Source organism: Benincasa hispida, chromosome 8 (genome assembly GCF_027475165.1).
Source record: "Benincasa hispida cultivar pf3 chromosome 8, pf3_genome.v1.1, whole genome shotgun sequence".
Taxonomy (NCBI): domain Eukaryota; kingdom Viridiplantae; phylum Streptophyta; class Magnoliopsida; order Cucurbitales; family Cucurbitaceae; genus Benincasa; species Benincasa hispida.
The window spans coordinates 43,841,147-43,854,275 of NC_143485.1; the positions used below are offsets into that span (position 1 = coordinate 43,841,147).

The following is a 13,129-nucleotide window of genomic DNA, read 5'->3' on the forward strand; positions in this document are numbered from 1 at the left end:
TATATGTGGTCCTCATTGGTGGAAGTATCTCGGGTGGTACACACACCTAAGGGCATACTACAAGTGGCTTACTCATAGGTGGTTCATAATCTGTAATATGACCAACCGTTATAGTATCATCACCTGTCGTGAATCCATCAACTCATTCTTGACCCCTATCCTCAACTAGACCACGAACAACATTCTTTGGCGGAAGAGGGGACAGATTTACATACCCATCTGCTGTCGAAAGGTCCATCATAGGATCGAAGTAGGCCTTCTCCTCATCGGTTAGAATGGCGTCATTTATACCAGCCTGGATGTAAACAAGAAGAAAAAAAAAATTAGAACCATAAACCCTAAACCCTATACTTAAACACTATACCATCTCATAGATCTTAATGAAGTACAAATTACTACTTGAGACCCAAAAACCTATATCTGAATCACCTTTACTCCAGGTGAATGCATGTAACTCCATCGCATGATGCACGGTATTGCATCAGTAGAAACCCTATTCACTACCAATCCGCTAAAGGACGAAACTGTCTTGTATGCTCAAACCTACCAATTAAAAAAACAAACACCACCGATAAGTGCATGATAAAGTCGAAGTACCAATAACAAACATGATTAAATAAAATTAACGAACCTAGAAAGCAAATGGAAATATGTATAAGTTGTATGACTTAGGCGACTTACTATTCATAGGCTTCTTCTTGTACATTGTAACTTTTCTTTTTAGTGCACCTTATAAGCTACTCAGAGTTTTATAAATATCATGTTGCCTTAGTCATAGTTAAAAAAATCCTCCCACACATCAACTAACCTCAACATGGTCCAGTCCATGTGTTGCCTCTGTTCCATTCCCATCATAGCCAACTCGATGAAATATAATATAGCCATCTTCACCGCATCCGCATCATCTTAAACTCATAAGATCTCGGGGATGATCTCGGGCCACATTCACCTTGATATCGTATACAAAAACTCAATGGTTGTCCACCAATCTTGGGACACATTCAAACGACCTCGAGCCTAGTTCATTGAATCAAAGACTGAATTTAAGCAGGTTTCAATCGAAATAGAATGAAGTATCCAAAAAATCATCACTAACAGATAACATTCACAAAAAAGGGACCAAATATTGAAAGAAAGATAATATCCACCAAGATTTCTCATATATTTCAAATAGATTCTAAAACCCAACCAAATTCTAATTTAAGATGAAACCGTAGACTAAACGAAAGAAATAGTGAAATACCTCTACAATAAGGAAGCTTAAGGATAGAAATAACTATGAAGAAGGAAATTTTCAAAACGAAAGTAGGGATATCCTGAGCGAGGTAAGGAGTTGGAATGGTTTCCGTATATATAAAGGGATGAATGATTTTTTAAAGCATTGGTACTTTCTTCTTGGTAATTTGAATTCATAATATTTCAAATCCAATCTCGGGTCCGATCTCACATGAGAAGGCCCGAGAAAATTCATTCTAACGAGTATTCTGAAAGCGTACTATTTTTGAAATGTGAAAAGTAGAAGGGTTAGTTTGGACAATATTCCAAAAATAAACCCTACAACTTTTCCGACTCCATTTCCCAGCCACATGCCTCTCTCTCACAGTCTCACTCCACTCTATTCTCTTCAGTATTCGGTTCATAGCCCAACGCCCCGTTGCCCATGTCCGCTACTCATTGCCATGCCTGCCACCCGACGTCTTGTCCTTCTCGATTCACCGACAGGTTGCGATTCCACCAGCCGCCCGTCTCTCTCATCTTTTAGTTTCAGTTGCTTCTCTCCTCTATCTCATCTTCTTCAAGGTATTCATTTTGACATTGTCTATATTTTTGGGTTATAAGTTTGTGTAAATTTGCAAGCAAATGTAGGGAACACACATTATTACTATTAATATTCAATTTCGTTTGTTTGCGTGAGTTGAAATTCTTTATTGAATCAAACTCATATGAATATTGGTTTCATGGAGGCTACATGAATTTGCTTTTAAAGAGAGATGATTTTATTCTTCAATTTGGCTCCGACTATATGTTCTTCGAATCAATAACCTAAATATGAGCAATATTAGTTTGAGTTTGTTGGTGTCTAGTTTTATTGCTTTTGAATTTCAAGTTTATAAGCACGTTGGTGTCTTTCCATATCAATCCGAAAAATCAAATAAACCGGTCGATCATAATCGGACTAACCGAACCGAACCAGTTCTCAAATTTCTTTCTCCGGTAGGGTTTATCAGTCCAACGATTGTGTTGTGTGAGCTGCCTCTCAATTGTGTACGCTCAACTGGTCTGCAAAACATGCCTCGTACGACGACGGTTGATTGCCGCGGCTGTCCTCCGCTTCGTGCCCTAACGTTCGATGTTCTTGGTCTCGTCAAAGGTAATGATGACAATCTACACTCTCCAATTTACTCTGTCACGATTTCCTCTGAATTTCTTCTAAATATGTTTGTTCCGCCGCCACTGCACAGTCATTGAAGCTCGGGGCAAGGAAGGAGAGATTCCGAAAGTCGTTGACAGATGGGGCGAACCTGATTTCTCCAAATCGGTGCTTGCAGCTTCTCTTATTGATCGTAAATTCGATCCTGTAGGTTTCTTTCTTGCCTCTTTTCAAATCGTTCATTATTATCATACCCACTTGTAGAAAGATTTTATGTGGTTGTCTATCTAACTGTTAAAAATTTTGTGTCATTGTTATGGATTCATAGTCATTGGAAGTTCTTCTTTCTCATTATTTGGGTTATCCATCTAGGCTGTGAGTGTTGCTTTGTTTTTCTGGCCTTACAATTTCTTCTCTTTTGATATGTTTTATTCTTCATTCATTAGTGGGGTTTTTACTTAAATCGACCTCCACTGGGTTGATGTCTGCCCATTGGCAGATTTTATATTTCACTTCGTCATTCTTAGTGCACCAAATCACTTCCATTTCTTTTTTAATTGCAGTTATTAGCTGTTGCTCGAAAAAATGGTCTGGTAAGTTATATCTAGTAGTGTGAATCATGCTCGAATTTCTTTAATTTTAAATATATTAATGCACTCCTTGGTTAATCATGTTTTTTCTGCCGCAGATTGAAGTTCTTAATCCTTTGAATGGTGATCTTCATGTTGTAATTTCGGACAATACCGATACTTCCCCTCCACCAAAAGATGAAGCTATTGTTGGAATGCATTTATTTTCAAAAGATGAATTGGAAGTGGAATCTAGGTTATGTATCACTTTATAATTTATGAGCTTATTATATGATGAATTGGAAGTGGAGTCTAGGTTATGTATCACTTTATAATTTATGAGCTTATTATATTATAAAATTGGGCCTCCATTTATGTCCTATTCTTTATCTTTTTTCCTTTCCAATTGGAAAGATTTCTTGTAATCACCTTTAGGTATTGGTTTTTTCCCTATTTCATTTGATCGATGAAATGTTTCTTTATCCAATATATATATATATATATATTAATATTAATATTAATAATTTGATAGAAGTGCAAAAGGTATAATCCTTTTGTTACCAGTGAAATATTAAATTTTCTCTTAAACCATATATGCTGAAATTCCTCATAGTTACATTATTTATTTTTAGGCATTGCACCTTGCTTTCATGTACAACAAAAGGAAATGCGAGCATGAGATCATTTGAATTTTCTAGTTCATCTTCAAAAGACACCTCTACCAATCTTGTAAGATCGTGGAAAGTATGTGGTTCGGGTGATGTTATGTGCTCCAAAGTTGATGGAAGTGAAACCCATGCATTGTTTGGAGGGTGAGTTGAGATCATGTTTGAATTTTGACTGTTATCTTTATGCTGGCATTAACTACCTTTACGTTTTTGTATGCACAGGAAGGGTGTTGAAGTTAATATGTGGAATCTAGAACAGTGCACTAAGATTTGGACAGCAAAAGCAGTATGCTTCTTAGTTCTCCTTTGCATGTTTGTATAAAGCAGCCAAGTCTAGCGAATGTTTTTTGATATACTTTTGTAACATCTTGATTTTTATTCAGCCGAAGAAGAACAGCCTTGGTATTTTCACACCAACTTGGTTCACATCAGCAACATTTCTTAGTAAAGATGATCACCGTAAGTTTGCAGCTGGTACCAACAGCCATCAGGTAATTCATATCAGTTTCTCATGGTAATACAAGTTACAAAATTGGAAATATATGAGAGTGGAGAATTACAGGGAGTTATAGAGACAATTTCAGGGGAATGGGAAGAAGTTACAATTAATTTATTGATTTCTATTCAAATATAATTAACGCTTTATTTAGAGCCGGTAAGCGAATTATTGATGATTATAGGCTAAATCATTACAACTCTGATACAATGTATCTATATGACCTCTTTATTCTTATTTTTTATTTGTATATCCATTATGATCTAAGTATAAACAACTTATTTTGATGTATGAACCCGGGAGGGGCATCTTCTTTTTCACTCTATAATTGGAATTTGTGACTAACCGTTTCAGGTTCGACTGTATGACATTTCTGCTCAGAAGAGACCTGTCATCTCATTTGATTTTCGAGAGACTCCTATTAAATCCTTGGCAGAAGATGTAGATGGTAACACAATATTCGTGGGGAATGCATCTGGTGATCTTGCATCTTTTGATATTCGCAATGGTAAAATTTGTTATGTGCTAGAGATAGTGATCTGTTCTATTTAAGAATCCAGGTGTTCTATATCTTTCCCTCAGTACTCTCGTTTCAGATAGTTTAATTATTGACTTTTGTGGGTTCCTCATATTTTTCATTTAGAGAAGATTGGTTGTTTTAGTTGTTGGTTCATAATTGATGAATGCTACCGCAATGGTTTATTTAAAGGTCCTCATTTCACTGTATATTATATAGCATATTTGACGTGTAGGTGATACCGTCATGGTGTCTTGAATATTTTTGCTGCAGATGCCTAAAGAGATGAGGTTGTATAGTATAGGAAGTGTGGGCATGCTGCCTTCTACTTTCACTCAATGTTTGGTCCTTGTTCTGTTTTGAGCTTCTCTATGCTGGGATTGACTCTATGATTTTTTACCATATCACTGTTGCATGGTCACTTCAATACCTTGAGTTACTTTTGAAACGTCACCTTTTTACCCTGTTGCTTTATAATGATGAGGTAATAAAAAGAGGCAGATAGAGGACAATTTTCTTGAGCATTTTTTTTTTTTTTTTTTTACAGATTTTGCTTCTACATTCTACCAAACAGAGAGCTGCAGTCTTGACCTACATCCGTCTTTTTTTCCTTTTTCGTTTTTAGAATTATTTCCACCTATCATCTTTAGAAAGGAAAAAACAAATAGTTTTTTTTGATAGACTTGCAATTCCCAGTACTATTCGAATTTTTTTGCCTTTAGTCTAAAATCCATTTTCTTCTTGATGTCTCTTGGGAAATGGCATCTATTTGATTGCTCCCTGATAGTCATGAGTTGTTATAGATAATGTTGTACTGTTACCTCTATGATAGTTGTAAATAGCATTTGACTGAAGTTTTCATTAACGGAGTAAATTTATGTCCATTTTTTTTTTCTGACTTGTTTCTCCCAGGAAAGTTATTGGGTTGCTTCTTGGGGAAATGTTCTGGCAGCATAAGATCCATCGCCAGGCACCCGGAATTCCCCGTCATAGCATCATGTGGTGGGATTTATTTTCCAATATGACAATTATTTATCATTTATCTATTTGCTTTTGCTGCTACACATGAAAATCTTGTACCTTTACGGGGACTTTGTTTCTGTTTTTACATGCTTTGAAATGTCCATGAAAGAAATTCTCTGTGTAATGGGCCATACTCTTTTATGCTAAAAAAACTGATGTCTTTATTACGTAATTTAAGTGGGCTGGTTAGGAAGAAACAGAAGAAAACATATTAACTTCAAGCTTATCTATAGCCGTCTGCGAATCATGGTCTAAATAGAATTATAAATATATATTTACTTTAAAGTTTCAATTCATTAAGTTGTCTTGAATCCAGTGGATGATGTGCAGCTGGATTAGAGCAACAGGGGCATGATACGGTCATCATAACTTTCCTGTCATCATTTCCTTCTATATATCCTGTATCTTTACCGCACTCAGTATAAGTTGTGTGTGTTTTCTGCTATAGCTAGACTGATTTAAACTGCGCTATACAAAATCTGAGAGACCAGAATATTACATGTCCTTTTCTTCAATGTGGAATCTACTTATGTGTGATGTTGAAATCTTTTTCCAGGACTTGATAGTTACGTGCGCTTCTGGGATATAAAGACAAGGCAACTTCTGTCTGCGGTAAGTTTTTACAATTCTAGTAAAAATAGGTTGTTTTAGATGCATAAAAAAGAACGATGTTCAAGAAAGTTTTTTCAGATAGTACCAAACATTTCATAAAAAAGATAATGGCAGTCAATCTTATGGACTAATTTGCTCCATTAATGTGATTGTATTTAATCCTCAGATCTATTGTAAACTTGACAGTTAAGACATAAGGGTTGATGTTTAAAACTATAGTTTAGATTTGTATCTTGCCCGCTGGTTAGCAGTTTTGATTTGCATCCTGCCAGTTGTTCATCAAACACGTCTGTGGTTCCATTGCATTTGTTTTCTTCAGAAGGGAAGAGTAACGAATGGAATGCTTGTATGAGTACAAAGTTCCAAGTATGATTGCATATCCATGTCTTGTTTGTGAAAAAAAAAATGTAGTGAATCCAATGCATTAAAGTGGCTTTATGATGTAGCCTACTGGATAGTAATCTTACTAAACTGAAACCGAGTATATAGCACTGTATTCACGTCATTCAGCTGGTAGTTGTGTAAATATATTGCTATCTTGTTGAATCTCGACCTATAAATCTCTCAACGTTGCTTCCTTAAAGTTCTTAAGGAGGTGTTAGGGTAAGGAGTGGAATAGTAAGGAGGAAGGAGTTGATAAGATATAAAATTGCTGTTTTTTAGTAGTAGGACCCATCAACTCCTTGGGTCAAACAAGGAGTGGTCACAAACAGGATGACTCTTTGGGCACACCCTTACAATTTATTTAGAAGTATAAAAAGGTAAAGGAAAAGATAGCATTGGAAGCATTAATGTTAGGTAGGACAATATACCATATTCATATTTGTTCATTTGTGTGCAGGTATTCCTAAAACAGCATCTTACTGGTGTTGTCTTTGATTCTCATTTTGTTGAAGAAGGTTAGATTTGCTGATCCACACAACCCCCACCCCCCCAAAAAAAAAATGTACCATCAAATTAATGTTTGCTATCAAAATCATCCAATCTCATTCATATTTATCCGAGCAGATGTAACACAGATTGCAGTAGAGTCAATCCAACAAGAAACAGAGGTAGCTCAAACTATCAATGAGGAACACGTGCCTCGGAAAAGAAAAAAGGCATCTAAAGAAGACAGTGAAGGTGGAAAGAGAAAAGGTAGCAAGACGGCCGACAAAGAAAATAAAAAAAGCAGAATGAAGTCACATGGCGAAACAGAAAGAAAGCAGAGGTAGTAGGAGTTATGTTCAAATGAAGGAAGATGGTTAGAATCTGATATTCTTGGTTCTTGAGAAAACAGATGGGTATTCTTCTTCTGAATCTATTCAGTTAGCAGATGGTGTTGGAAGGGTACAAGAAAAAAGTTGTTTATCTCACCAATGCATTAAATTTTGACCCAAATCCTGAGTGGTGGATATGCAGGCTCCATCATTTTTGGTTTTTTGTCATGCGAAGCGAAGTATGAATGATTCCATTGGAAGCAGTTCAAGCATGTACTACTACTTGAGAGGTTCCCATGTAAAATGCTGTTTTGTTTTTACCATATTACTTGTTAGAAGTATTTGAGTAGAATACGTATAATGTTTTAGATTATCCCCTTCATTTCTGGACCTAGGTACTGGAAAGTTGGGGCAACTTAACTTATGATCATCAATTTTCGAGGACAGGTCAGCAAGTCCTTGAAATATTAACTATCATTTTTTATATAGTATAAAATATAACACCCATTTGTATTTGTGAGTTCAATTAATAGACATTAGTATCTTTTTGCACCTATTGTATATAATTTCACAATATATGACCCAAAATCAATTCGACTTTGATGTTAATGGTTTGACTGAGTGTGCATATGATGATAAAACTATTCGATTTTTTCCTTTATAAATATTTGTGCTTTTTTTTTTCTTCCCGATTGCAATACTCACAATGTCGACAACGTTGGTGTTGTGTATTGACATCAATTTAATCTTATTTGGTATCTGAGCAGATCAAAGAGACTCCCCACTTTACCAAACAATCAGATGAAGAATTAGACCCAGGTAACGAACTAATAAAATGTTTGGGAAAATACCTCAGTTTTCAAGAATATATGAAATTGGTCCCTCATGTTTCAAATCGGCCACTCATTTTGAAAAAAGGTCATTCAATTAATAAATTTATTAAATTTAAAAATGAGCTTGATTAAATATATGATGTGGTCAGATGATTTGAAAAATTAATTTTTCAACTCACTCCTCTCTCTCCTATTTCTATGAAGAAGATGATGAAATATTATTTTTCCTTACAAAAAACGGTGAAAATATTTCTGTCTAAGCCTGTACACAATGTATAAATCTAAACAATAGAAACCAAAGGCAAAGACCAACAAGAAAAAAAAGTGTCTGTCTTTTATTTTTTGCTCCTTTAATTTATCTTCTATTTCTTCTATTCATTTCTCTTGTTATACAACTAGGGACGTTTGCGCAGGTTTGAAATCTTAAACTTGGAAATGTTAAGCCTGAGAAATTGGACTGTAAATTTTGGAAGTCTTAACTTGAAAATGAAGTACAAATTTATAAATATTTAGTTTGGTGAAATATTTTTTTATATTTAATCACCGGTTAGATTTTATATTAGTTTAAATTTGTCATCTTAATTATTTTAATATAGTTAAGTTTAAAATAAACTAAAAAATTTAGAAGAATATTTTTTTTAAAAAAATTGAAATAGAGATTTTGACTAAAATTATAATTTTATTTAATCTATTATTTTAATAATTTGATATTTTAAACTTCCTAGATTTTGAAATAAAATTTCATAGATTTTTGTCCGTTTAACTAATTTGAAAATGATCAATTTTTATCTATCATAATACGATGGCTTAAAATTGAAATAAATTAGTATTTTGATATTAAATTAAATGATTGAAAAACTATACTTTTTTTCCTTATCAAACTATACCTGAGAAATAAAAAATCATAAATTTTAAGTTTTAGTTTTTATTTGGTCGCTAAGTTATTTTAAACCTTTTAAATCTTTACGCTTAGATAATGATTCTAAGTCTTCGAGCTAGTTAAATTGACAAAGAAAAATGTTATTATATTAAATTAGAGCTTTCAAACATGTATAGTTCTATACATATAACGTAAATAAATATAACTATACAATTGCAGTTTATTGGCGTGTTTTGAATGACTTAAAAAAAAAATCTTTCAACAATTCATTTTTAATTAAACACTTTTGATAAAAACTCATTAAAATACAAAAACATACATGTATTGCAATTACATGTTTTTATTAATGTTTTTCAAGGTTGGTTAGTGGCAATCGGAGGGTGGCCAACGGAGTTGGTGGTCAGAATTTTGCCAGTGTGGGGGGAAGGGGGTTGCTAGAGGTTGGTCGATGATGGTCTGAGTTAGTCAGTGGCGACTGGAGGTTGGCCGACGATGGTCACCAAGGTGGCGGCCAGAGTTGGCCAATGACGGTCGCAAAAGGTGACGACTGGAGTTGGCTATGATCGTCGGAGGTGGCAACCGGGGTTGGTCATCATCGGTGGTCACTGAAGACGGTGTCCATATTAAATTAGAAGGAAAAAATAAAAGGTAACCCATGAGTTTGAATAGTAAACACTATTTAAACCCATGGGAAAAGATGTAAGAAGCCAAAACTTCTTAAATCCATGCCCAAAGAAGGGTTAGGCTTAGGATGCCTAACTCATCCAATTCTAACCCTTGAAACAAACACCCCTATATCTTTCACTCAAGTAGTTGTTTAAGTGTAAGAGCAAAGAGGATGAGTTTTTTATTTCTTAGCCAGAAGTTACCGTTGGGGAGAGCAAAGAAGAGAGAGGAGTGAGCAAATTTCATCTTCTTCTCCATAGAAAAATGAGAGATAAAGAGAGAAGATGGAGATGAAGGAGAGAGGATAAGAGAGGAAAGAGAAGTGAGAAAGATTAATTTTTTTTTTCAAAGCATTTTATCACATCATATATTTAATTAATTTTATGTTTAAATTTAATAGATTTATTAGTTGAGTCATCTTTAAATTTATTCTTAAAAAATTGGTGACTAAAATAATTAAAACATTAAGAACCAATTGCACTTATTCTTGAAAACTTAGAGACCAAAAATTACTTTTCCCTACCAAATTTATAGGCACTCATTAGTGAACATACCATTTTGAGTAAAGTGCCACATCTATTGATTCAATCTCACAATTCTCAAATAGAATAGAACAAATGCATCTCACATCCTCCTCCCAAAAACAAGCTTCTCAAAATAGGAATATCCCACTGCCCAAACTATATAGAAAAGTATTTAGTAATGATTAATTAATAGTATATTAATTATGTTATATTTTTATTATTCATCTCTCCATATAGAATTCGATATTAAAATATTATATTAGATAGATAAATTCTGCAGATAATAATATCTGAAGACTTAAAAAGTGAAAAATATGAAAACAAATTTTGATGGTGGATATTAAAACAAATATGATTTATTGAAAATGCCTCCAATGATCTAAATTATATAATAGGTGGGAAAATGAAAATGATAAAAATCTTGCCTTTATTACTATGTTTTTTTAGAAAAAAAATTGTTTTCTTAGAAAAATAATAACTCCAACTCACAACATTATCATCATTATTTGCAATGGAATAAAGGCAATAAAGTTAAAAAGCAAACTGTTGTCACAAAGAAAACATTGTTGACAACTGAGATAAAGTTGTGTATTGTCATTAGATAAACTTTTTAATGCAATTTATTACAACCACATAATTTGAAGGGCCTTATTTTCACATATATTTGAGAGATTGGACTTGAATTTGACATTTGATCTAACAAATTTCTTCCAAAGGTTTAATGCTATTGATTGAAATAACATGATTACAACAAATTCTTAAAACCTACATTCCAAACTCAACTATAATTTTTATCCATTTCAAATCTACAAACCTAATTCACATACCCAAAAATAGGCTTTTAATTTTTTAATATTTATTTTAGTATAATATAAATATATTTATGCACATCTATATTTTTCTTTTTTCTTTTTCTTTTTTTTTATAATGTATGGGTTGGAGAAATTAATTTTCTGATATCGAAGTCGATATTACAAGTTTTATGTCAATTGAGCTATAGTCATGTTAGTATACGGGCCGATTTGGAATGACCAAAAAAAATATTTTTTTATTTAAATTTTTTTTTGATAAATATTGTTTAAAACACAGTTTGAAAGTATTTCAAAAGTTAATTGGAGTCGTTTCTAAACACTTCATTTTTTTTTCATCAAGATAAATTATTTTCAAAATTAAACACTTGAAAAGTTAAATCAAATACACCTTAAATCGCATATCAAATTAGTTTTTATAAAACTTTTGAACATTTGGTGTTTGAATGTACCAAATGGTTTTTAATATCTCAAAATTGTCAAAGTTATCCTTTAGGTTAAGAACTCTCAATTAAGTTAAAATTTATTGATAAAAGAAATTGATTATTATTAGATTGTTTTTACTAATAAATCCATACCACATGGAAATGTATCATGTATGTCACTTAGATATTACTTAAATGAGAAAATTCATCTACGTATTATCAAAATTTGACTTATTGATCGAAAAAATCTATTGGGATATTTAGGAACATGGTCATGCGTATATATATTGAATGACACATAAACTTTTGTAAATAAATTTTAACAAATTATTTTGGGAATTGACATGATGGAAAATGGTAGGATGTGTTGAAAATTGGTAGTAGTTTAGGGTTTATTTATTTAGTAGATAATCTAGATTCTATTTTGTGTTTTAAGATTCATTGAGTTCAACAAATATGTGTGGCAGATCACCCGTATTCAATTTCTGAAAACTGTTTTCAGACTCTCTAATCCAAACAGTGAAAATTCTGAAAACAATACTTTTATATTTTCTTTGTATTCAGATTTTGAATTTTTTAATTTTAAAGTGCAGAATCATATTAAGTGAAGATAAAATTACTTAGAACTACAATATGTCATGTTATAAACCAAATTTAATTATTTTTTGAAAAGTAAAATATGTATTATATAATATTATAAAATAATAATTATACATTTTTTTTTAACATAAGACATGTTCTTAAATAAATTAATAATAGTTTGTTGTCAACTTATATTTAGTGAGTAATTACAACAAGTTTTATCATTTACAAAAATATAATATCAACCACATTTTAAACAATTATTTAAATTCCAATTCAAATTTTGAATGTGCTACTAAACACATATCTAAAAGTATGAAATACAACTCTATTTTCATTAAATTATTTGTTTTCAAATTTCCTATAAAACATGCTCTTAATTTTTTCTAGTGACAATGTCTAAATATGATTATTGATAGACATTTATTATTTATTTATATTTATCAATCTATTCATGACAACTTTCTACCAATAATTTACATCTATTAGTTTATAATCATTTATTATAAGTGATATGTGAAGGCAAAACAAAATTATGTAGAGTCTAAATAAGGGGTAAATATCATAATTTTATGGGTAATTGTTTTAAATGGTAAAATTGATGGTAGTATTTTTAAATAACAAAATATCACTATCTATCATTAATAGATATTTTACACATAGACAGTAAAATGTTGCTATATTTAAAAATATTTAAAAATAATTTTCTATATTTAAAAATATCCTTAATTTTATTAAATATTTATTCTATATTTTATGCATAATTTAGTATAGTTAGTCCATGAATTATCTAAAAGCTGAAATAGGTTCAGCATATTGTTCAACTTCAAAGATTGGCCAACATGAGCACAATCTATTTAAAGTTGAAAGTTAAAAACTCCTCACGTCATTTTATTTAAGGAAAAATACCAATTTTCCACCTCTAAAACTTAAAAAGTTGCACCAATTTAAACCA

The 13,129-nt window shown here is 32.1% G+C and overlaps 1 protein-coding gene across 1 annotated transcript; it reads left to right on the forward strand.

The window, feature by feature from the left end:
• Positions 1 to 2,016: 2,016 nt before the first annotated feature.
• Positions 2,017 to 8,007, forward strand: LOC120083174 (Transducin/WD40 repeat-like superfamily protein). The gene is made up of 12 exons (XM_039038794.2): positions 2,017 to 2,371; positions 2,463 to 2,578; positions 2,935 to 2,964; positions 3,060 to 3,196; positions 3,573 to 3,752; positions 3,831 to 3,894; positions 3,992 to 4,099; positions 4,459 to 4,612; positions 5,534 to 5,623; positions 6,201 to 6,256; positions 7,098 to 7,155; positions 7,265 to 8,007. The coding sequence occupies exons 1-12, from the start codon at positions 2,050 to 2,052 to the stop codon at positions 7,468 to 7,470; spliced, it is 1,521 nt and encodes a 506-aa protein (XP_038894722.2). The 5' UTR covers positions 2,017 to 2,049; the 3' UTR covers positions 7,471 to 8,007.
• Positions 8,008 to 13,129: the final 5,122 nt, after the last annotated feature.

Coding starts and splice junctions, on each gene's coding strand:
- LOC120083174 (XM_039038794.2), top strand. CDS start 2,050: ATGAGCAATATTAGTTTGAGTTTGTTGGTGTCTAGTTTTATTGCTTTT. Junction 3,895..3,991: donor AGATTTGGACAGCAAAAGCA/GTATGCTTCTTA, acceptor ATTTTTATTCAG/CCGAAGAAGAACAGCCTTGG. Junction 6,257..7,097: donor CAAGGCAACTTCTGTCTGCG/GTAAGTTTTTAC, acceptor ATTTGTGTGCAG/GTATTCCTAAAACAGCATCT.